Consider the following 26,743-nt stretch of genomic DNA (forward strand, 5'->3'; position numbering starts at 1 on the left):
TGACACACCCTCACTCCTCATAGAAATGTGATTAAAGAAAAACATTTATACTGATAAAAAGTTTCCCTGAAGTGAAATTTAATCTGGGAATAATTTGTGACGGTAAAACAGTGACCATTCCATTGACGATAGTTTGTTGTTTTAGATATTCAGTAAATAGCACTTCCAAAGAGGAGAAATCTTGACTAGGGGTGAGTGAGTGAGTGAGTATGGTTTTACGCCGCTTTTAGCAATATTCCAGCAATATCACGGCGGGGGACACCAGAAATGGGCTTCACACAATGTACCCATGTCGGGAATCGAACCCGGGTCTTCAGCGTGACGAGCGAACGCTTTAACCACTAGACTACCCGACCGCCCCCTTGACTAGGACGTGCAATGACGTATATGTGTATCACATGCATGGATAAGAAGGAACGCAACTCAGCCCATGCCCCCAATAACACTTGAAACACATACAGTATCAGTGTACGATTTCATTCGATGTACATAGAACTTATATGTAATCGTCAAAATAAACTGCCGGGCAAAAGAATGTACATTCCCATTTTGATGGTGGCTAAAAAGGAACAAAACAGACGATGGTTATTCGATGGTGATGTATTTGATATGTGTATAGTTTGGACCTACATTTGTAGTGTATCGGCGACATTTTTCAGACTAATAACGTTTCAATTAATTTGATGGTCATATCCTGTTTTCAAGTGTATACTTTCTCTTGCCCGTGTGACACCAGTATGTGAACTGTAATTATATACTAATATTTCCCAACCAAATTCAAATATCTTTTCAAAGGGTTAAAGTAATGTACAATATGTGTGTGGCCACGAGAAAGGAACGTCTGAAGCATCAAGGCGGCAGTCGGGTAGCCTCGTTGTTAATGTTGTTATTGCTGGAATATTGCTAAAAACGGCGTAAAACCACACTCATTCACTCACACTCAGAAGCATAAAAGAAGCAAATAACAACATTCTATGCAATGTAAACACTTGTATTCATGATAATCAGTATGAACGACTAATGTGTTTATCCTTGTCTAAAACCCTCTCGTTTTGATGTAGGGTGGAGCTGGCAAATCTGTATCACTACCATATATAGCACAATCCTTGAGATCACAGGGACTAGTGCGCCATTCATATCGGAGACCAACTGGTGACTTGCTCTCACAGCCAGCTACGGATACCGATACGGAGTTTGTGTCTTGGTCTGTGATTGGTGCAGCCACCCACTCATCCGAGTCTGCGCATTCGGTTGTACTACTGCTAGAACAGCACACCTGCAACAAATAAGCACAGTATATAATCCGCCACCACAGAATCAAAGAGTCCAGTTCCTTTATGATCCGGCTGCCGTTTAACTATTGCCTTCAATTACCATATGTAGATACAAATGGCCGATAATAAATTCATACGTCATTTTCATTGGACACTTGCGCACGGGAGGCATAGTTGTGTAAAGCGCCGCAATTTGATGTGCCGAGTTGCGTCCATCAGGACCTGTGCGTTTTGGTTAGAATCCCACATTCGCCCTGCATGACCTCATGATTCCTTGTCTGTCAGGACCATACCTTGTGTGTTGGTAAACGCCTTGACCTGTACGACTTCCCTCCCTCATGAAACTGCCACCACATGCTGTACATAACTTACTGCTTTAAAACCAACACACTAATCTAACTCATAAGGATCTCCCGAATCGCAATGCCATCACGTGAGATATACGAGAATGTCAGCAAAAGTGGAAGAGACACGTGAGGTTTCTACTTAAATGATGTCATAAACATATTCAAATTATGAACTGAGTATACCATCCACCATTGTTCATATCTTTAAAGTGTTTTCGTGAAATGGTTGGAAGCTGAAATATCTACCTCAAAACCGTTGTTGCCAAGAACCTTTATAGGACTATCGTCTCCGTAGTTCACATTAAGGACGTTATTGACATTGTTAAGGCTGACTGTTTGAGGGAGAGGACCCTGAAACTTAACCCCTTCTTCTCCATAGGCGACCGCTCTGGCCCCAAGAACCAGACGGGAGGCGACATCCTGCTTATACCGTGGATGGATTCTGGAAATTTGAAACACACATAATAAATTACTAGTATATGCATTGAAATTGTTCTTTAGAAAATGTTTGAAAGTCGAAGTCCAATGTTCAATTGTATTGTCAATGACGATTTTCTTCTGGTAGGAATTGTATCTGCACCATGATATATTATAATATAAAAAATCCGGTTGTCTTGAACAGCGGGTAACTGTGATTAGATCGTTTGTCTCAAGGACATCGTGCTCACAGTGTTTCAATGTGGAAAAATGTGTCTACATTATAAACAATGAATTACTAGTACTTACGACCCAAAGGGAGAGTCATAATCAGGTAGGTCAATGGCTACAGCCATGAATGTTTTTGGCATCTTCTCATTAGGGACAAAACCAACATCTGCAGTTTGAGACCACCTTAGCGCAGGGAAAGTTCCAACATCCGTCGATTTGGCATTTGGAGCAAGCTGATAATGAAAATGTGTTTTTTAAAACAATTATCTATGTCATATACTTCCAAGGGCAAACTGGTAACACACGCTGGGTGTTCCACGTTGATAAGGCAAAATGATGACAGGTGGTCATTTTGGCGGTTTGTATAGGTTTTTACCGTTTGTAATTTTTCGTGAAAATGTTTCGTTATAAACTGTAAATATATCATTTAACTCGTCAATCGAGACTGTTCCTTTCAACAAAGCGCCAATTTGTTACTTGACCAGCATGCATTTATTCGCTGAGAACAAATGTCTCCTATATTTCAAGCATATTTTTTTAAGTTGATTATATATATTATCATATGCAAATGTAGAAAAAGACTTTTATTGACCTCAAATAATTTTTGTTATTTTTGTTTAAGATATGACAACATGGGCCTACATTTTAGGCCTCAATTACAAGGGATGGTGTAACGTCTCTGTCAGGTGGGGATAATTAAGTTTCAACTGTTACATTTGTAATTAAATGTTTGTTTGTTTGTAATTAAATGAATTTTTTTCCGGTAGACATCTCCACAAGACGTACATAAAGCAAGAAATTATATATATTCTGCCGATACAAAAGGTGTAATGATGATAAATGTCTGTAAAATTAATTTCGGAGGTGTAGATCAATATATCTGGCGTGTGCGGATCTGCCATTGGTCAGACGTCATTTTGCAGTTCAAAAATTCTGCTGATAATTCAGCGAATGGAACAACGACAGGTCGCAAAATGTCTTCAACACATCGCTGGCGGGTCAAATATCTATTCACAATCTCCAAAGTAGTTCGCCCGTCATGTGTGATACTGACCCCACACCATGACACTACTGCCCAAGTACTGTTCATGGTCAAGAATTATTGCCCTGGCATTACGTTCGCCGCTACGTCGACAACAACGCTTTCTGCCGTCAGTGTAGCGGAGGCAAAATCCTGATTCGTTGTAAATATGGTGTAACACCATAAGTGGACGTTGTTGCCAAGCCAACCCCAATCTTTGCCGCCTATGGTAAACTGTTAAGGTCACATCCTTGACAGGAAGCCGATCTTTCAGGTAGAGCCGGTTTTAACGGTAGACGTTGAGATTCGCTTTCCCGTTATTGTAGAGAATTCTATATTGCTGAGAGGAGCAGATTTGATGGTACTTGTCTACACTTTTACTGGCAATTTGGGATATTGACGCCACGACCTACAATGTTTACAGGTCTTTACAATTTTGTCACTACCTCTAGTGTGCAGTACATACACCCTGTGCACTTAAAAGAACCCACCCATCTAATAGTAGATGACCAGATGGTGGAAACACGAATACGTGCATACACCAAAAACACAAGTGTCAAAACTTGTGGTGTTACCCTGGGCAAGTGACTTAGTTCAAATGTGCCTCTGTTCACCCAGCAGGGAATTATATGTGGGATGGACGTACACATTTTTAGCGCTCCGAGGCAGTTTGAGTTGTATAATCTCTTGGGATAGATATCTGGAATGATAACTGAATGTAAACGGATCCACTGGTCTGGGTATAGTACCTGGTACTAGTACCTGGATACCTGTGATTTATAATAATGATAATAATAATAATAATTGCAGCATAATATCCTGAATTACCTGAACAAATCCGAAAGGAAACTGGATATCTGTCTCCTGTTCTGAACTAGCATGAAATTTTTCTCTCCAATCATTTATCATGGCAGGAAACCGACATTCATACAGATCTGGATTCCCCGCATTGGCCTCCCCTATTAGACATACATTATGCACCAAATATCAAGGACATGTACATGAGTTGGTCAAAAGTAGTGTAAATCAGTATAAGCTATATTACATTTCTAACCGTTTATGCAAACCGTGTCGAGAAAGCATTGATTACTAGAATTACTAGAAGTTGATGTCAGACGTCTACACGTTGTGTTTTCATGAAACAAAATGATAGATTACCTTGATACCATAAGGCACCAAAAATGGTCATGTCGAGAAACGGGTTGATCATAGCATTCCACAATACAGATTTTTCACCTGGGCCTCTAAAGAAAATCAGAGGATTGAACATTAGGTCACACGCAATTTTATCAAAATACAAATATAGTTCTCAGACGCGTGACTATTTTTTCAACTTAATTGCGTATATATAAGTTTAATGTCCATGTAACGTAAAAATGCGTTTTGCGACTTGTTTTGCGAATTTCAAGTTTCTTAGATACATTAAGCCAATTCTCGAGAGAGAAAAGAAAAGCATTCGTAGGAAGTCAATAGCAAATCTAAACATGTGGTCATTTGTGTTATTCAGGCGAAAATTGTCACGACGCGATCAGCAATGTAACTAGCTTTTTACGACTAACATCCGTAAAAAGGATGTTGAAATTTGTTCGTTTGGTGGACAATTTTTGTTATTGTTTCTTTTACGCTATTTCCCTTTTCAAATGTAGTTTGGTTCAAGTATTTGTGCTTGCGTATGCCTTAATGTATTAGAATCTGCACATTTGCTTTGAAGAGTTGAATTGCAGCGGAGCGTGTGCAGACGAATATGACTTTGAACGGAAGGCAGGCTTATTGTGCGATCAAACATGTAATTGTGGTGGTCATCACCTCCAACAGAATCTGTATATGTAACCTCTATATACAACGCCCTGCCTCCGCTGTACGATAGACAGGACTAAAGTGCAATTTGAGCTTATTTACGTGCCGCTTTCGAAGTTCTAAATACAATATGAACTATTCAATTCTGAAAAGTTGTACCTATGCATGCTACTTTCAATTAGTTTCAAGCCTAGGCATGAATGAATGTGTCACAAACATGCCTTATATTGGATGTAGGACATTTGGCAATGGCGTCAGGAGAGGACCAGGCTTCAATAGGCGTCCCACCCCATGCCGAGTCGATCAGCCCAAGAGGGTAGTTCCTGTTTGGAAATAGGTACTCCCCAAACAGCATACACACGGCGGAGAAGGAGGATACAGTGGCTGTTCAAAATATGTACAACAAATTTCCATTTGTCTTAAGAAAGCATTGACATGACATCTTCCTTTTGACTACTTCCTTGGCAAAGCTAAAGTGGTCTTGAAGTAACAATTCACTGAAGGTCATAAGAAACTTTCGGTTAGATAAATCAAATGCAAATAAATGTAAAGCTGTCGGGAGTAAACAAATTTCAAGCAGCATGAGTGGAATGTTTCCCGCATGATATTCAGTGTAAGGTATATTAATATATTAAACTTTGCATAAATAAAGTTTCATACATCATGTACACACTTGAGTAAACAAAAAAACAGATATAACATAGTTATTATCAACAAAATACGACAGGAGAAATTTTAAACACTTGGAAATACTCAACCATCAGTCGGCTCAGTCCACTGGGTGGCTATTCTCTGTATGTCTTCCAGGGGCGTGGTTGATTCCACCTGTGATGTCTGTAGGATTCTTATGGTCTTGAACTTTAGAGTTTCTGCAATTTCCGCAGATGAGTTAATGACCTTCAACCAGATAGAAAGGCCCATTGTTCATGTTTTTGGAATTATGTTCTTAGTAAATGTTATGCATATGTTAGTGTAATATCCATACTTTTCGAAGTGTATCAAGGAATACACATATGGTTTTCATAGGGATGTAACTGTTGCTGTGGTGGACTGTTCACCACAGGGCATTATAGGCATATCTAACTGAGGTCCTATTCCTGACCAGTCCATAGGAAGAAAGCAGACCTAAGATATAGTTATGTCCGGGCATTTTTTGTTGTCCGATATTATTTTGATAAAGAAGGTGCAGGTAAAATATGCAACGATCACCTGGCTTCCCAGTTGCCCATGAGGTGACGCACAGTTCCATGAAAAAGCAAGAATGGTTAATTTTGATTCAATGTATTCAAGTGTGTTCGTTTTCCCATGTTTATTGTCATTTCATAAATAAACTAAGAACGATATTTTCTTACTTCCTTTTTACATTTACCCAACTGTGGACTGATTTTATTTTTCATAGCTGGGAGACATAAGGGTCCTTTGTTATATTTGTTATCTGACTACTGACTACTGATCCTACTGATCTAGGATATAATGTCCAGAGGACTTGAAGTTCACAGGACAGCTGCATCAACGACGCCGTGTGGCAGAACGGTATTGTCAGTGGTTTATCAATAAGAATGTTGGACTTTTATATACCAAGTAAGATTACTTACATAGTGTATTAACTTCGGTTGTCATTCAACTTTGGAATTGTTACAAATCATTTACATAAACAATCTAAAATGGCAACATTTGAACTGAGTTGTATTTGACACCCCCATTTGTAAGTGAACAGTAGAAGTGTATCGGCTATTACACCGACGTTAAAACGAAAGAATAAAATGGCAGAATTTGAGTAAAACTTATCGACTATTCTTCACAAAACTCTACCTCTCTATGACGTTAACAGTGCCTGTGAATAAATGAGTACCAACTTACCTTACCCATTGTAAACACCATATTACTCTGTCCAGAGCATACCCATACGTCACCAAACATGACGTCTGTTAGAGTTAAGTCCCCCTCTGATGATGACGCCGTCAAGGTGAAGGGACCAGGGTCAGTTATAGCTGGCAGTTTAGCCTTCCATAAACCCTCATTTCCATTTGGGTCCCTCACAACATTGACCTTGACCTCTCCTTTTCCACTGACCGTGACTGTAACCTCGTCACCTATCGTTGCAGCATGGCCCCAGACTATCGCCCTCTGGGGACCTCTTTGAAGAACCATATGATCAGCATAGTATGAAGCAAATTTCAGTACAGCAAGCGTACCTTGACGGACAAAAGACGTTTTTCAGTGAGCATGAAGTACATTCACCTCCCATGACAAAGATCATTCAATGACCTGTGGAGGCCCATGAATTTGGTACGTCCGAAATCCCAATTTACTTGCAAAAGTATTTCCAAACGTCCTTAGACTTCCAGCAAATCCAAATAAAATATATTGTTTTTGTGTAATGATTGTGCCTCGTATGATATCATTAAACAACCCATAACTGAATGAAATCGTGGTAGGTTTATTCTCACATTCATTCTTCATGTTTAAGGAAGCGACTGTTATATATCATTGTTCATTACAAACACGTTATTCCACCACTGGATTGAGTTTAATACGATATCGTTCAAATCCATGCATATATTGTATGGTTACACGCCATATTTACATGTGTTAGTAATATATAATACTTACTGGATAAATTCAAGAGAAGAAAGAGCAGCTGTTTCATGGTCCGAGGGAAGAATTGCTTTGTCAGTTATGGCTTATCTATGTAGGACACAATTAGCAACGTTGGACATGATTTGACGTTAGGACGCAAAGGGCAGATAACATATAAGAAGCAGTGGAACATCTGTATTTCACAAACAGTTACACAATGAATATGAATAAAATGTACAATGTTTCAAACAAAAATCTGTGCTTGTGTGATCTGAGTGTCTTGGTTATGATTCCGTATACAGATTAAAGTTCATGAATGCAAACTAACACATATTTTGGGTAAGATGAGGTGAAATATGGATTATTGTAGATATTTAGCGACCTGAATGCATGCACTTGTGTGGCTGCTTGTATTAATTTCACCAGCGTTTTTATAGTGCGAGCCTACTGAGATACCATGCCGCAACTTAACATAGGTTATATGACACAATATCTTTATTTTATTCCCTCAATGCCAAAAACATCAGGGTAACAACAATTACCATCTTTTAACATATTTGGTATGACACGGCCAGGGGATCAAACCAACTACCTTCTGCTCTCCAGGCTGGCGGTCTATATCTACCCACACACACACACACACCTCCCACCCCCCACCCCCCAACCCCTTCCTCTTGGAACCCAGTGCTAATTAGTGAGTTGAAAGTTTAGGTCGCATCGGCAATATCGAAGCCAGTACATCTATAGCGACGAGAATAAATTAAAAAATCATAAAAATAACATGTACAGTAAAACTACCACAGATAATACAAAACAGAATGGACATATGAAAGTAAAACACCCAGACACATATCTGAATTTATTTGAATATACATTATTCGCGTGTAATTCATGTATAAATTCACACACTGTGGAATAGGTCCCTATCAACCTATGCTTGTCACAAGAGGCTACTTTATAAATTGGATGGCCAGGTTCGGTGGCTTGGTTGATAGCGTCTCATATTACCCCTGCGACGTGGGACGTGGACGACACACAGTATGTGAATCACAGGTTGGTCTGGTTCACACTCGATTATGACTGGGCTATTGCCGAGGGCGGCTTTAAGAACAAACTTAGAAACTGAACGAGTCCTTATAGTCATTCATTACTCGTGAAGGTCGCTATACTTGAGTAATGATGCAGTTATATTTCAATTCACAGTAGTAATACTCTGAGCGAACGTTTTACGTAAAATTCGTGAACGCTTTACTCGTCTCTGTCAGTTAGATAAGCCAGTTCATGATCAGTCAAACAAATGCTGGAAATTCTTATCAGGAAGAGAAAATGTTTTAATCAAAAACAATTTCTGGTTTTGCGCCAGACGAAACCTATTTATATTATCGTCATCATTCTCTGAATTCTTCATTTTACGATGTATTATGTATAATGCACTATCGTTCTTGTTACGGTTTCTATAGTATCAACTGTATTCTTCATTTGCAGGTGTTCACCTTTGTTGATTCATGTATTCATCTGTACATCTAACAAGTCACTGTTTGAACCTATTGAATCGCACCAAGCAGTAAAACTATGCTTCAGAAGCAAATATTCGGTTTAACTTTAGTGTAACGCTTATGTATTTCATGAAAATGGCATGGCACTGAGAGAACATTTTCGTGATACATATTTCCTCCTTATACAAATATAATCAAAGAAATAATTTCATACTTTTTGAAAGGTTTCACGGAAGTGAAATTTGATCTAGAGATGATTCATACCGTTAACACAGTGATCATTCAATTGGCATAAGTTAGGATTTTCAGTAAATAGTTAGCAAGTCGAGAAATCTTGTAGCAAATGACAAGGAAGTGCAATGGTGTATATGTGTATCAAATGTATCGATAACAAGGAACGAACCTCTGCACAGCGAATTGCTTTGCTTTAGACGCATGGGCTGCCTGTACCCCCAAATAACACTCGAAACCGTCGAGGTATCAATATAAGCTTTCATTCGATGTACATAGCGATTTATGTATTCGTCTATATAAACTGCAGATAATTTATATATTCCGAACGAGTGCATGTCAAGCACAACATGCGTGAGACTACAAGGAAGGACGTCTGAGGCTGCACAGAAACAAATGACAAAATTCGATACAGTGTAAGAACTTGTATTGTATTCATGATAGTCAGTTTGAACGACTCATGTGTTTATCCTTGTCTAAAACCCTCTCGTTGTGATGTAGGGTGGAGCTGGCAAATCTGTATCACTACCATATATGGCACACTCTTTGAGATCACAGGGACTTGTGCGCCATTCATATCGGAGACCAACTGGTGACTTGCTCTCACAGCCAGCTACGGATACCGATACGGAGTTTGTGTCTTGGTCTGTGATTGGTGCAGCCACCCACTCATCTGAGTCTGCGCATTCGGTTGTACTACTGCTGGAACAGCACACCTGCAATATATAAGCACAGTATATAATCTTCACCAATAAAATCAAAGAGTTATGTTCAAATTCCTAGTATGGTTTCAATGGTGTTTAAGTAGTACGTCGTATACGTTTGAATTCGTTCGATACTAATGACCGGTGATAAATTCATACATAATTGTCATAAAAATACTGTTGTACTAGGTGGCATAGTTGTCAAAGGCGACGTAGTTTGATGTGCCGAATTACGTCCAGAATCCCATGCTCGTGGCTTAGAATCCCACATTCGTCCTGCATGATCCCATGATTCCTTGTTTGTCAGCACCATACCTTGGCTGATGGTAAACGTCTCAACCTGTACGACTTCCCTCCCTCATTAAGCTGCCACCACATGATGTACATAACATACTGCTTTACAACCAACACATTAAACAAACTCATAAGGATCTCCCTAATCGCAAATGTGTCACGTGAAATATAACAGGTTACCCGCAAAAATTACCATTTCAAAAGATGTCATAAATACGTTCGTTCACGATATAAACCGTGTGTACAATTTCTACAATTTCTTCTTTAAGTGTTTTCATGTGTGAAAATGGTTGGAAACTAACAAAAATCTACCTCAAAACCGTTGTTGTTAAGAACCTTTACAGGACTATCGTCTCCGTAGTTCACGTTAAGGACGTTATTGACGTTGTTAAGGCTGAATGTTTGAGGGAGAGGACCCTGAAACTTAACCCCTTCTTCTCCATAGGCGACCGCTCTGGCCCCAAGAACCAGACGGGAGGCGATGTCTTGCTTATACCGTGGATGGATTCTGTAAATTTGGAACATATATTTATATGGTTATATGGCGTGTATTTTGTTGACATTGTTTGACAATGACTGTAACCGTCTTACACTGTTTCTGTTGAGAAAATAAACATCGAATCTTTTCCATCTTGCATCAAATGTTTGAAAGACGAACTCTGTTGTTTAAATGTGTTGACAATGTTGTTTTTAGCTTTCACGTGCACTCACAGTTGATATTTATGTGATGGATTTTGTTTTGGTACTATGATATAATATCGGAACTCAGTTTGGCTTGAGCGCGGGTAATTTTATCATATTCGGAATTCGTTCGTCCCAAAGACATATTAGAAACATGTTTCCACATTATAAACAAGGTATTACTTACGACCCAAAGGGAGAGTCATAATCAGGTAGGTCAATGGCTACAGCCATGAATGTTTTTGGCATCTTCTCATTAGGGACAAAACCAACATCTGCAGTTTGAGACCACCTTAGCGCGGGGAAAGTTCCAACATCCGTAGATTTGGCGTTTGGAGCCAGCTGATAATATAAATGTGGTACTAAGAGACAAACAACGTTTAACATATCATGTAGTTGATAATATAAATGTGGTACTAAGAGACAAACAACGTTTAACATATCATGTAGTTGATAATATAAATGTGGTACTAAGAGACAAACAACGTTTAACATATCATGTAGTTGAAAAGGAGACCAGGAACACATATTTACAATGATACCAAATATAGGATGATTAGCAAAATCAATACTATATATGTACTGCACATAAGTAAAACAATGAATCAGAGGGCATGTCATGAACATACACATTGTATATGATCGTTAAACCCACAAAGTAAACAGCAGATATATCACTACACTAACGCCATCATTTTAACATGTTAGGGTAATTTAATGTCGAGGAGCTTGATTGGTCTGAGATTCAGATCACAATTGCGGTATAACATCCTGATAACATTACCTGGACAAATCCGAAAGGAAACTGGGTATCTGTCTCCTGTTCTGAACTGGCATGGAATTTTTTTCTCCAATCATTTATCATGGCAGGAAACTGACATTCATAAAGATCTGGATTCCCAGCATTGGACTCCCCTATTAGAAATAAATCATGCAGCAAATAGCAAGGACATAAACTGGTCAAAAGTAGTGTACATCAGCATAACCTATGAACAGTGTCTCGAAAACATATATTCTTACCATTCATTACACGGCGAATGTGACTTCAGCAGTCTACAGTGCACATGAAATAAAATTATATATTACCTTGATACCACAATGCACCAAATATCGTCATGTCGAGAAACGGGTTGATCATTGCATTCCACAATACTGATTTATCACCCGGGGCTCTAAAGGAAATCAGAAAGGTCCTTCTCAGATGTATCAATATCGAGCAAATGCTAATACAATTCATCAGAGGGATATGATACTTTCTATCGTGGATGAGGTTACATATTTGTATATACTGAAACTTAACTTAGTTTCAAACCTACGCAAGAATGGATAATTGTCACAAGCATGTATGAAAACAGGTTCACATGCCTTTTATTGGATGCAGGACATTTGGCAATGGCGTCGGGAGAGGACCAGGCTTCAATAGGCGTCCCACCCCATGCCGAGTCGATCAGCCCAAGAGGGTAGTTCCTGTTTGGATACAGGTACTCCCCAAACAGCATACACAGGCCAGAGAAGGACGTCACAGTGGCTGTTCAACATATGTACTCCATAGTTTTATTTGTTTATAAAAACATGGACATAGTAAAAGATCACGAAAGACTTCAAGTAAATTTCAGTCAGTTAAATTAAATGAAGACGAATGCAAGGCCGTAGAGAGTAAAACAAATTTCATGGACTATTGCATGGACTATTTCCTCATGTTATTCAAAAGAAATAGTCATATATTTATCTTTACAAACATAAAGTTGTATACATCATGTACACATGTGGGTCACACAATAACATAAATAGAAGTGCTATGTTCGACAGTAGAAACAATATAAAAGTGAATATACTCAACCATTAGTTGGCTCAGTCCACTGGGTGGCTATACTCTGTATGTCTTCCAGGGGCGTGGTTGATTCCACCTGTGATGTCTTGAGGATTCTTATGGTCTTGAACTTTAGAGCTTCTGCAATTTCCGCAGGTGAGTTAATGACCTTTAACCAGAAGTTAACATTTGTATTTTGTAAAACTGTGTTCTCAGTAAATAGTCTGCATATGTATGGCGCGTATGGCCTAATACACATATGCGGTGGCTGACAGAAGTAACTGAAACGCACATAAAATTTCACAATCTATAATAAAAAAACATTTCTTCTTCCACCACACAGCTCATGTAAAGACTTGCAAGGTCCTGATACGGACACTGGAGGCTGAATGTTAAGTTCTTTGTGGACATTGCATCCTTTCACGGCAGACCAAGAAGGTTCGAGTTCAATATATGTTGATCTGTCTTCAATAATGAAAGCAAAACAATAAAAGCAATCTTTTCTTTTTGCTGTATACATTTATACGGCGCGGTCGGGTAGCCTAGTGGTTAAAGCGTTCGCTCTGCACGCCGAAGTCCCGGGTTACAATGTGTGAAGCCCATTTCTGGTGTCCCCCGCCGTGATGTTGCTGGAATATTGCTTAAAACCATGCTCACTCACTGACTCCTATATGTATACAGCATCTTATAAATGATGGCTGTGTTCATAACTTTTCTCTTCTGTGTCGGAAGTAATTTCGACATGAAATGCATGTTTTTCTGCAATACACTGCAATACTCCACTTTTAACATTATTACAGCTATATCGCGGCCTGTCAGCTTAGTGTAGGAGAAATGCCCGAAGTGATGCATGTCTCAGGCGTTTACCACTTCGGTGAAACCCACGAGCATGGATATGGTGCTGACAACCCGAGAAAAATAATCGCTGCGAACCTGGATTCGAACCCACTCACATAGATGTCTGGCATGCCCAAGGGACGCAACTCTGCACAGCGAATCGCGGCGCCTTAGACGACTGGGCCACCCGTGCCCCCGGCAACATTTGAGTGATGAATTGGCCAGTACACGTTTATAACAAAAGAAACAAAGGCAACGAGAAAGAAATTTGGGGATAGGTAATCTCTTCTTCTTTTTTACAAAAAACTCTACCTCTCTATGACGTTAACAATGTCTGTGAATAAATGAGTACCCACTTACCTGACCCATTGTAAACACCATATTACTCTGTCCAGAGCACACCCATACGTCACCAAACATGACGTCTGTTAGAGTTAAGTCCCCCTCCGATGATGACGCCGTCAAGGTGAAGGGACCAGGGTCAGTTATAGCTGGAAGTTTAGCCTTCCATAAACCCTCATTTCCATTAGGGTCCCTCACAACATTGACCTTGACCTCTCCTTTTCCACTGACCGTGACTGTGACCTCGTCACCTATCGTTGCAGCATGGCCCCATACTATCGCCCTCTGGGGACCTCTTTGAAGAACCATGTGGTCAGCATAATATGAAGCAAATTTCAGTACAGCAAGCGTACCTTGACGAACAAAAGAAGACGGTTTTCAGTGAGCATGAAGTACATTCACCTCCGATGATAACGATCATTGAGAAGGACCTGTGGAGGCCTATCACTAGAAACTTGACGGGCAAAAAACAATTTTAGTGAGCCTGAAGTTCAAAAATAAAACCGTTTCTATAATCATAAGAATTCCCCTCTAAAAGCAGAGTCCATTGTACGATTACCGACTACATCATGAGCATGTGTTTATCAAATAGCAGGGTTTACCTACGATGATGTTGAACATTGGATGCCCTGGGGGGGCCTCTCGGTTTGCTATATCCGTAATTTACCTGTAAACTTTCAACTGCAAGTTCACACTCTTTAGGAGATGCGAACTGGGATCGTTTTAGCTGATATTTGTCCGGTTTTGTGTAGTACTTCTAAATGTTTTGTTGCATTAGTATTGTCGAATGAACTCCCGACATACATGTATAAGAGATTTTCCAAACTACTTCAACATCCAGCAAATCCAGATACAATTATCGTTTTTGTGTAAAACCTGAGTTTTTGCAAACAAATACAGTCCCAAAAATGAGATATCCCATAGCCCAGAGCTACTGGTATCATGCACACAATATAATTTGTGTACCTTGTGTGATATTGACGCTGTTAGACAATCCATTATCGAATGCAATATTACGTCAGGTGTATTCTCACATTCCCCTTTTAATGTTCACGCAAACGACTGCCATATTTTGTTGTTCAGTACAAACTACGTATTTCATCACTGAATTGGATTTGTCCAAACAATTGTATCGCAGTTGATGTATACCTTTTTTTTCTTGTCCAGCGTTCATGTTGTAAGCATGTCTTTAAAGTTCAAAGGAATGGCATTGCATTACAATTCAAACATAATTGTCTTACACAAACCATTGGGAATATATTAATGTTAATAATATAATACTTACTAGATACATTTAAGAGAAGAAACAGCAGCTGTTTCATGGTGCGAAGGACGAATTGCTTTGTCAGCTGTTTAAGATATGGCTTATCTTGTGTGATCTCATTTTGTGTGACTACCTATAAGCTCGTGTATACCAACTGACATATAAATGGGGTGAGATGATTTGGGATAGGGAATACGTAGCGGTATAAATTATTGTAGTTTATAGTGACATGCATGCATGCATATGTGTTTATGGATGTATATCTATGAAAAAAATGTACAGTGAAGACATGTAAGATAAATACCACAGATCATCTTCCCGAGGCAAGTCCAGTTTCCACCATTGTCGAAATAGGCTGGAATTTCTGAGTTATATTTTGGCTGGAGTCTATCGTAGTTCAATCAAAAATCGCGTAACGAAATTAGCATCCGGTTCGTAAACAAACATGGCAGATTTCGGTTGATTGCAGGGTTTGCAAAGCACGTGTACTCTCTTAACTGGCCGTCGACAGATATTTTCCAAATATTTTCATCAAGTTGCTCAAGTGATTTGACGCACGTCGCGAGGTAGACCAGTTTTCTTACCATGTAATTTTTATTGCCGATCTGATCGTCTTAACAATGAACATATAGCCACTTGAGGCACAGTGGCAAGGGTGGAAAGTGGACTTATAATAGTCAGTTACCTCCCTTGCCTCGGCAAGATGACCACGCATATCCATACAAGTTGCTTGTTTGTTGTTTAACGCCGCACTCAACAATAATCCAGCTATATGACGGCGGTCTGTAAATAATCGAGTCTGGACCAGACAATCCAGTGATTGGCGTCATAAGTATCGATCCGCGCAATTGGGATACGATGACATGCATCAACCAAGTAAGCGAGGCTGACCACCCGATTGAATAAAATACACACATGTAATTCAACATGAATTGATACACCCCTGTGGAATCCGAGTTGGAATAGGTCCCTATCAACCTGTGCTTGTCGCAAGAGGGGACTTAATAAATCGGATGGCCAGGTTCGGTGGCTTGGTTGATAGCGTGCCATTGTACCCGTCGTGGATAGTTGCGTATTATGTCAATCACTGCTTCATCTGGTTCACACTCGATTATAACTGCTTAATTGCTAACAGCTGACAGTCCTTGCATGATGGCAATTTTATTTCAATTTCAAATCACACCACTAATCCCTTGAGCGGACCTTTTAACATAGTATGAACGGGTGTTTTGTTATCTTTGGATTCAAATTAGAATTCGTGAACACTTTACTCGTCCCTGTCAGTTATATCACGCCGTTCTGCACTCAGATCCTACAATGTCATGTGAGAGTTTCACTGGACCTTGGTACCAGAGTGCACAAAACCATTGCGTCCTTCGTTCCTCCGAGAATAAAGAAGCTGACAATGTACTTTATGTGTGACTGCCAATGTAAAGATAAAGCATTATGAAAAGAATGATTAATACAATGAAATGATTTTATTCAGGGTTATACCATGAAACACTTCCTTCTCATTTATGTCTAAAACCCTCTCTTAGTAATATAAGGCGGGGCTGGCAAATCGGTATCACTGCCATATATGGCACACTCTTTGAGATCACAGGGACTTGTGCGCCATTCATATCGGAGACCAACTGGTGACTTGCTCTCACAGCCAGCTACCGATACCGATACGGAGTTTGTGTCTTGGTCTGTGATTGGTGCAGCCACCCACTCATCTGAGTCTGCGCATTCGGTTGTACTACTGCTGGAACAGCACACCTGCAATACAAGTTCAGAGAGTGTTATGTCCTCCTAGATTCAAGGATACATTGACAACCTTTCGATATCGTTCATATTTAACTTACTTATCCCTAATTTAAGACGTACGCCGACCACTTTCAATTCAGATTCATTCACCTGGTGTTGATGATAATAATTTATGCATAATTGTCACAGGGGTATTCCTACGTGTAACTTCCTCACATGAAATGTAACAGAATGTCAGAAAATATGGAAGAGATACTCGGAAAATGTATTTCCAGATATGTGTCCTTAAAACATCTACACTGTTTTACATAAGTGTAACGTTGAAAAAGGGTATATTCTTATAACATATCATGAAATAAAATAATACCTCAAAACCGTTGTTGTTAAGAACCTTTATAGGACTATCGTCTCCGTAGTTCACGTTAAGGATGTTATTGACGTTGTTAAGGCTGAAGGTTTGAGGTAGAGGACCTTGAAACTTAACCCCTTCTTCTCCATAGGCGACCGCTCTGGCTCCAAGAACCAGACGGGAGGCGATATCCTGCTTATACCGTGGATGGATTCTGGAAATTTGGAACATGTATGGTTGTATTGCAGTGTATTTTGTTGACATTGTTTGACAATGATTGTAACCGTGTTACATTGTTTTTGGTTGAAACCCAGGAGACGCCCATTGCATTGTATATAAAGTTTTCATATTCATTGTAAGAGTGCTTCAATAGATAATCAGATAATAGAGTTTGATAGGATCTATCCCGAAAAGTCGTCTTTACAGTATTTAAGAAGTTGTTATCCATAAATTGTGTCTACTTTGTAATAAAGTGTTTGACACCTCATAAAAAGTAAACACCTTTATCGTTATTTTTTTACATCTTGATCAATCGCCGAAAACAAGATTGCAATCATCGGGGTACTTACGATCCAAACGGGGAATCATAGTCAGGAAGGTCCATGGCTACAGACATGAAGGTTTTCGGCATCTTCTCGTTAGGAACAAATCCGAACTTTGCAGTTTGAGACCATCTAATTGCCGGGAAATCTCCAACCTCCGTAGATTTGGCATTAGGAGCAAGCTGATGAAAGTAATGTGTTGTTGATTTGAAAAAATGCATTAAACAGATTATCCAAAAGGCATTGAAACCATGTTTGATATTTCCACAAGGTGATCATGGAAGACAGGATTGACATACTTTTATATTTCAAATTATTCATTTTACGCAATCAATGCATGATAGACAGCATCATGAACACAGTGGCATTGAGAGTATATGTACTTTTGGCTATCCAATATACGTACTGATAGAAATACTAACAATACTTTTTGTATCCAAAAATATATCTAACACAACCAGGCATGAAAACTTGCGTTATTTAGTTATGTTTTTACCCCAAGAAAGTACTCATAGTTGAAACCTTGAAAATTTAAGTATCACTCATTAATTCCCAGACCAAATGTAGGGGAAATATGAATGTTAATAGTATTAGAACAACGATAAGTGTTGACGACAAACATTCTATGCAAGAACGTGTATGTCTGTGAAGCGTAACATCAAAACACACTCTATTGTTTGGACGTGCCTCATGCATTAGCTCCACATACATGCGTAGGGTGTCTTTTCTGATTGTGATACTTTCAAGGAAGGTCCATTAATCTCTGTGAACCATTATTTCTTGTCCCGTGATGATTTCGGGTTAGTATTGGTCTTCAGCAAACCATTTCTTGACGTACGAGGAGACTAAAGGGATCGAGTGGTCAGGCTCGCTGACTTGGTTGATGCATGTGATCCTATCCCAGTTGCGTAGATCGATGCACATGATGTCAATAACTGGATTGTCTAGTCTAGATTCGATTATTTACAGACTGCCGTCATATAGCTAGAATATTGCGAGTGCGACGGTAACAGACAAAGAAACATTATTACTGTCCGTCGTATTGATTCTTCTTATCATGTGGTTGATTTCATTAATTGTTTGTGTTTGAAAAAGCGATGTGGTGTCTGCAAAGTGCGGAGCGTCTACGGGTATTCGCATGCTGGAAATAGGCAGAATACAGCGTGCATTGACCAATACGTTCAATGCGTCACAGCCTGTGCTTAGCAGACTATATATGTTTAAGTTAATCGTAAACAGATTGACGATTCTTACTAGTTCACAGAAATATACGTGATGTGTCGATAATTACCTGAACAAATCCGAAAGGAAATTCAATATCCGTCTCCTTTTCTGAGCAGGCGTGGAATTTCTTTCTCCAATCATTTATCATAGCAGGAAACTGGCATGAATATAGATCTGGATACCAGACATTGGACTCCCCTAAGGAAGAATAATATTGCATGTATGTTAGAAATAACGTTTGCTCTACACCCATGTGTAGTGTAATAAAGCATAATTTTAGTTTTTTGTCCTGAACTATCATTGTTAAATCACGAGGACCCTTGTTTCTTACACTATACATGAGCATAGAGCAAGCTTTCTAAGAAGCCGAATCTAAGACTAACCTTGTGTTTTATTGGAGAACGGTTTAAAATGAAGTCTGTAATAAGCGTGGCCTAAAATTGAAAATCGAACTAGCCTGACGGGCTGTTCCACCTAACTGCCTGTAGCATTATGTAAAGAGACAAAGAACTTTTCAAACATAATAAAACACCACCAAAAAGGGGTGCGGTCGGGTAGCCTAGTGGTTAAAGCGTTCGCTCGTCACGCCGAAGACCCGGGTTCGATTCCTGACATGGGTACAATGTGTGAAGCCCATTTTTGGTGTCCCTCGCCGTAATATTGCTGGAATATTGCTAAAAGCGGCGTTAAACCATACTCACTCACTCACCACCAAAAAGGGTTTAGTGTATATTTAACTAAGTCACATTATATCATCCGTTCAGTGTGTGAATTTCTATAACTCAAGGCCGCAAAAAGAAGGATTTAAATTGAAGTATTAATAATAATTTGTTTCAGTTTAATTACGTGGCTCAAAACATTCCACAAGTGCATTGTGGGGTCGTGCTGTCACAATCATAAAAGTCCAGTATCGCTGGTCAGTGTGAGTTGAGGTATTTTCTGTCTTTAAACTTGCAACTGAGTTTCCACCACCAATGTAAGCAGACTGCAGCAACTGCAAGCCACGACACCGTGTGCTGGCCGAGTTGACTGCACTACGTGAAGAGGTACCCGACCCGACCCGACGTGATATGGCGTCGTCGTGTGACGAACATGGCGGAGAACTAGGAAATGCGGTCGTTTTGTTTGATCACAGTATGTTGCTAAATGCCCTACACTGAGAAATAGCTGTACACATGTGGTTATGAAACTCCTCCAGGAATCTCATGCATGTGTCCAGAGACAGCCATAATTCCTCGGGACATCAACACCCGCCACAACTATGTGGCTGCTGTGGTTTGAATATGTTTGAGGAAACCCCGCGACATGAGAGATGGCTGCCATCATCTTCCCATATTTCTTTCCAAGTAATGATATTCAAGTATTTACAAGGATAAAAAACTATTTCACCGATACGTGATGTGGACGCTTATCTTGCTTGACAGTAATAAATGAACCATGTTACCAAGGATACGTTAGAAAACGGCAGGGGAAATTAGAACAGCGCCATGATGTCAGCCCATTACGACGTACTTTATCGACTTTGATCATTTAAAGTAGCACCTAAGAATACAGATAAAGTGTGGAACCTTGGATGCACAGTTTCATAACAGTCGAAAACGAAAACTATGTACTCGAGACAAGAACAAATTGGTAGTTTAATTACCTTGATACCATAATGCACCAAATATCGTCATGTCGAGAAACGGGTTGATCATAGCATTCCACAACACACACTTATCAAGTGGGGATCTGAAAAGAGGGGGAAAATAATAGTTATAAGATGTGGTATAATGCTAGGACATGCACAGGTTAATATCGAGGTCGTATCTATCAATAAGGTTTCTGTATATATTGTTTGCAAATTTGGAACTATAACACAAATTAACCATGACATATTAGGAAAATGTGACTGACTGTTGAGTTTATCAAGTGGATGTTTCATAAGAATGATCCCTGTCAGAAAGAAACCATTCTTATATACTTTTTAATATCAAATGTTGACTAGATTTAACACGTTTATATTCACTTTATTCAACCTTGGCATAACTTGACCATTGTTGCCATCATATATGGTATCACTGTTCAAATGCGTATTATTCGGTGTCGGACACTCTGCGATGGCATCGGGAGAGGACCAGGCTTCAATTGGCGTCCCACCCCATGTCGTGTCTATTAGTCCAAGGGGATAGTTCCTGTTGGGGTGAATATATTCCCCAAACAGCATGCACACAGCAGAGAAGCGAGACACATCAGCTGTTCGAGATATGAAGATGAAATCTCGTTTGAGAGTTAGAGAAATGTTTCGTTAAATTGCACTGATTAACTCAAATGAAGACACAAGATGGCTTAGATGATGCATATTTTAAGCATGTAGAAATAACAATACATCGTCAATACATTTCCCTTAATACAAATAAGTGATATTTCAACACACCTACAACTGGATTATACATTAACTTAAATAACATGGAAGTTTTCGACTTCTCTTACAATATTGAATGCGGGAAATAACATGCACATTGAATTGAAATGGTTACTCTACCATCATTTGTATCAGTCCACTGAAAGACCAAGCTCTTCAAGTCTTCTAGCGGAGTGGTTGATTCCACCATTGATGCCTTAAGAATTCTTATAGTCTTGAACTTTAGAGCTTCTGCAATTTCTAAAGATGAGTTTATGATCTAAAACCAAATGAAAGAATCATTTAGTTATTTCCTTTGAAGCATTTTCAAGATGACATCTATTTTTCAATCTGACAATGCCCGATGAATTTGCAGATTTATAACATAATAAAACTATATGTAGATGAGCAACAAATAATCTTCATGAAAAGAGCCATCCAAATGAATTCTTATTAATGCAATTACTTCTCTAAGACACTTGTACCTGTTTCATTGGCATCTCCATGTTACTCTGTCCAGAGCACACCCATACGTCACCAAACATGACGTCTGTTAGAGTTAAGTCCCCCTCTGATGATGATGCTGTCAAGGTGAAAGGACCAGGTTCAGTTACAGCTGGCAGTTTAGCCTTCCATAAACCCTCATTTCCATAAGGATCCTTCACAACATTGACCTTGACCTCTCCTTTGCCACTGACCATGACTGTAACCTCGTCACCTATCGTTGCAGCATGGCCCCAGACTATCGCCCTCTGGGGACCTCTTTGAAGAACCATATGGTCAGCATAGTATGAAGCAAATTTCAGTACAGCAAGCGTACCTTGACGAACAAAAGAAGACGTTTTTCAGTGAGCATGGATTACAAGTACATGCACCTCTGATGATAACGATCATTGAATGACCGGTGGAGGCCTATCATAAGAAACAAGGTTTTCAGTTAAGAGTTTAATCCAGCGCGAGGTTTCAAATGTATAAATAAATAAATGGTATCTACTTTGCAATGGGACAACATACAATTTCAAAACACAGTAGGTTTATCTCCTGTCTTACATAACAACAAGAGCGCTTTGAAAACGGCGTTCTCTTGCAATGCCTACATACACGGGGTACAATGGTCCGCTGTCTCAGAACATTCCGAAGAGGGGTCACAGGTAGTTATGAATATTACACATATTACTAAAGTTCAACTTTATAATACACATAATCTAGACTAGTCAAAAATAAGGGTTCATAACACATAGTTTTCAAAAAGAAGTTGACGAATAACACTCCAAACATATGTGTTTTAATTTCATCGCAATCTGTTGTGAACTGTTTGAACTCACAAAGTCATTTCTTAGAAATCAGCGAGACAAGTTATTTCTTGGAAATCGAATATGCCATCTCCCATTGTAGAGGTGATAGGTTGTAGGAATAGTTTTCAAAAATGCCATACGAATGTATTTCTCCAACATATTTGTTAATTAACATTCACCATATATTTTAAATGTGTAAGTGTTATGAGTTAGTTAGCAATCACCCCCAGTAAATAATACAAATTCAAAATACACGCCTCTCCACCCTTAACTGGGATGTGACATTGCGGTCACTCGTCCCTACTGTCAATATGGCTGCTAATATTGTTGTTGACAATCTCTGTCCGTGCCTCTGACAATGTTAGCTTCATGAAGCAAGATGACAACCCCGATCTATGGTATTGTTCAACATTAACCTGCAGAATTACTGGGAATGAGTCTGCTGGTACAACGTGATTACAAATGGAACTGGCTTATGGTTGAACAGTCGTTTCTTCAGGTTGCAGAGGAACCGGCATTTAACGACGACACGACAGCTTACTTATTAGTGACCTCTCGGTTTAAAGATTTTACGGCAATCCGATGCCAGCAAGTGAAAGTGACATTTGTGGTCCTGAAAAAGTGGTTCGTGTACTAAATTGTGCGTGTTCTGAAATGAACTGTTTTAAAATGTCATATTTTACTTTCATAATCATTTGTTTCAATGGGGAAATTACCTGTTCGCCACAGACCATGTCCCGAACAGTTTCATAAATGTTTTCATTTGTATGCAAAAGATATGCCTTTGTTAAGCCTTGAAATCTCATCATCCGAGTGGGACTGGTCGGTGTTACGGCCTAAAATGTCAAAATCGTCACCGATATCAAACGTCCCGTATTTCCTCTATTACACGATGGACTGTCTATTAACTTCGCCAGAGCCGTTACTTGTATGAGAGATCCAGCGTTTTACACAGGAAATATCGAGGTATCATTGTTTAATAAGACAGTTTATGAATCACAAATCGTCGTTTGATGGCGCTGAAGTCAGTACCTCGTATGACCACCATTGACGTTCAGAACAGCGCGACATCGTCTCGGCATAGAACGAATTAGTCTCTGAATCTGATGTTGCTGCAATGTAGCCCACACTGCCTGTAGTGCATGTGCTAGTTGCTGGAGTGTGTGGGGCTGTGGGTTACGCTGTCGCACCCGTCTGTCCAGGGCATCCCAAAGATGTTCTATCGGGTTTAAGTCTGGTGATCTGGAGGGCCAGGGCAGCACATTGATGTTCTCATTCTGGAGGAAGGCCCTCGTGACACGTGCCGTATGAGGTCTGGCGTTATCCAGCTGGAATATCTCCCTCTGGCGGTTGATAATTGGAAGGAGGTGTAGGCGAAGGACTTGATCGCAGTAGCGTTGCGCTGTCAGGTTGCCTTGGATCAACACCAACTCACTTCTTCCAATGTAGGATATGGCTCCTCACATCATCACGCTGCCCCTGCCGAATCTTTCCACCTGGGGGACACAGGCGTCGGCAAAACGTTCATGACGTCGTCTGTACACCCGCATTCTTTCATCGCGTCGTTCCAACAGAAATCTCGATTCATCGCTGAACCAGATTCGACGCCCATTCACCAAATTCCAGGCCTGAACGTTTGTACACCATTGAACGCGATGACGTCGATGCTGCTGACGCATAACGGGGCCAAAGTAGGGTCTTCTTGCTCTTAAACCTGCTTCTCGTAGTCTGTTCCTGACAGTCTGTGCAGATATCCTTCTCAATCCGGGTATTTGCCTAGCGGTAGTGGTCGCTGTAGCTGTTCGCTGACGCAGGTGATGTACCCGGATGTACCGACTCGAGGACGTCCACTTCTAGGTTCATCTTCCACCGAGTTCTGCTGCCGATATCTCTCCCAGAGAAGAAAAATCATGTTTTGATGAATATTCATTCGACGGACAACTGTAAGTTGAGATTGTCCTGCTTCCAGGAGACCTATGGCGATGTGACGATTGGCGCGGCTCAGTCTTGGCATTTTGCAGTCTTCACAAACTTCCAAATAAAGTGAATGAAAAAAGACGGAGATCGATCTTTTATACCCATCCACGACACGATGTGATCCCCGAGTTTCCCGCGCATTGCACGTGCAATACGTGTTCTGTGACATTAAATGCGTTAACATACGGGTTTTTCATGCGGGATACGTTTGGAAATGACGTTTTAAGACAAAAACACTAGAGAAATCGTAAACAAAACAAATATTTTTGAAAAACCCACCCTGTACCAATACATTGCTGCATCAAATTACCATTTTCGTTAGCGTTTCTTTTTTGAGAGAGTATATGATAAAAATATCATTCAAGGTCACAATACTTGCTTATACTTCAATTGTTGGTCTGTTTCTCACATTACAATTATAGCCATATTTGTGCTTTTTTATCCTGTCGGAAGTCCATTACTTTCATATATAAGGAAGACAAAAAATAAACGATTTGTCCGTCTGATAATTTTCATGCCAATATTTTAAAGTTTTCCGCAATTTTACAATTTGACAATTCCAGTGGGCTAAATCCACCCCCACCTTCTATAAGGAATAAACGAATCGGTGAAAAATATAAATATGTAATACCTACCAGAAAATTGTAAGAGCGAAATCAACAGATGTTTCATAATGCTAGGGCCTACCTGTTTTGTCAACTTGTGAGATATGACTTATCTTTGTAGGGAACACACATGGTGACGTTTTATAGGACGCTGTTGTCGCAATCTTACTTTATTTCAGAATGTGTTTATAATAACTACAAAACATATTTTCAGCGTCCACGAGTTGAGAAAACACGGTCTTGTCGCCCCATGCAAGGGAAGGTCATCAAAAGAAGCTGATTTATGACAATTACTTCAGTTTGGGAACTAAGCGAGGTTTTAAATTGCAGAGAACTGAAGGACATGAACGGGTCATTTTCTTAACACATCCAAGACAAAATGTCCTGTTATTCATATTTTAACTTGTATCTTCAATGGAATACATATTTTAGGCAAATACATTACAGGTAATTATGCCTGATTCATCAATGGTTGTATAATAGTTTAACATATATAAAAAATACGGATAGTACATAGATTTTGACTGAAAGTAGGTTTCTATCAATGCTATTCTCATAACATCATCTAAATTGTGTTGAGTACGTTCATCTTATAACTATGCAGAACTTGCTATTGTTAACTTTTAGTTTCAATTGAAACAAGAGTAAATTATTTCAAGTGTGCCAATTACTTTCCGAAAATCATTCAATAGTGCGTAAAATGCAAAATAGTGTTTAGAACTATATGAATGGATCACTGAAACCCCAGGTTTTATTGTACGACAAACAACTTAATTACTGGTCATGAGCTCGAAGTAATTGCTCATTTAAAATCGTAAAAGATTACGGTGGCACTCCTGATGTGTGGTAACACGGACTGTATTGCTCAAGATCTCGTTCGTAATATGCAGGCTTGAATGGTTAAATCACTGGACCACATTTCGATTCATTTAGAATATTTAGACTACAAATGCCGTTCATGAGTGTTCAAAGTTCCAAGACAACACACTGACCATTTGTTAAACAATTGCATGAATTTACTCGCCAAGCACAATGGTTTTGTACACATTTGGCCGTATACAGGTATACCCTACAGTTGTGATGTAATCAACTGCAAACGATTTTGCCAATACCCATGCAGAGATACTGAATGACGGATTTACATCCAACGTTTTAGACACTTAGAACCGACGTACAGGTATATCCTGCGTGCTATTGCATGTGCGAAACAAGGATGTCAACAAAATGATTTTTGTATTTAATCGGAAAAACCCTATTCTTACAACCATTGGAGTCACTGAAAAATATTGCTGA

General features: G+C 39.5%; 3 protein-coding genes across 3 annotated transcripts; all 3 read right to left on the reverse strand.

Annotated features, from left to right (window-relative positions):
* Nucleotides 1-975: 975 nt before the first annotated feature.
* Nucleotides 976-7,815, reverse strand: LOC124123612 (sialate O-acetylesterase-like). The gene is made up of 9 exons (XM_046486823.2): nt 7,701-7,815; nt 6,948-7,282; nt 5,846-5,984; nt 5,309-5,471; nt 4,449-4,534; nt 4,119-4,249; nt 2,348-2,502; nt 1,868-2,063; nt 976-1,276 (listed from the first exon to the last, which is right to left on the reverse strand). Exons 1-9 carry the CDS (start codon nt 7,735-7,737, stop codon nt 1,037-1,039), a joined length of 1,482 nt encoding a protein of 493 aa, XP_046342779.1. The 5' UTR covers nt 7,738-7,815; the 3' UTR covers nt 976-1,036.
* A 1,991-nt stretch (nt 7,816-9,806) lies between these two features.
* Nucleotides 9,807-15,428, reverse strand: LOC124123606 (sialate O-acetylesterase-like). The gene is made up of 9 exons (XM_046486814.2): nt 15,348-15,428; nt 14,081-14,415; nt 12,914-13,052; nt 12,439-12,601; nt 12,160-12,245; nt 11,858-11,988; nt 11,261-11,415; nt 10,705-10,900; nt 9,807-10,110 (listed from the first exon to the last, which is right to left on the reverse strand). Exons 1-9 carry the CDS (start codon nt 15,382-15,384, stop codon nt 9,871-9,873), a joined length of 1,482 nt encoding a protein of 493 aa, XP_046342770.2. The 5' UTR covers nt 15,385-15,428; the 3' UTR covers nt 9,807-9,870.
* Nucleotides 15,429-16,785: 1,357 nt separating this feature from the next.
* Nucleotides 16,786-25,533, reverse strand: LOC124123613 (sialate O-acetylesterase-like). Its single transcript, XM_046486824.2, has 9 exons — nt 25,481-25,533; nt 22,059-22,393; nt 21,715-21,853; nt 21,209-21,425; nt 20,836-20,921; nt 19,258-19,388; nt 17,994-18,148; nt 17,443-17,638; nt 16,786-17,087 (listed from the first exon to the last, which is right to left on the reverse strand). Exons 1-9 carry the CDS (start codon nt 25,515-25,517, stop codon nt 16,848-16,850), a joined length of 1,536 nt encoding a protein of 511 aa, XP_046342780.2. The 5' UTR covers nt 25,518-25,533; the 3' UTR covers nt 16,786-16,847.
* Between the last annotated feature and the right edge of the window lie 1,210 nt (nt 25,534-26,743).

The sequence above is a fragment of the Haliotis rufescens genome, unplaced genomic scaffold (genome assembly GCF_023055435.1).
Source record: "Haliotis rufescens isolate VD_foot unplaced genomic scaffold, xgHalRufe1.0.p SCAF_5, whole genome shotgun sequence".
NCBI classification, from domain to species: Eukaryota; Metazoa; Mollusca; class Gastropoda; order Lepetellida; family Haliotidae; genus Haliotis; species Haliotis rufescens.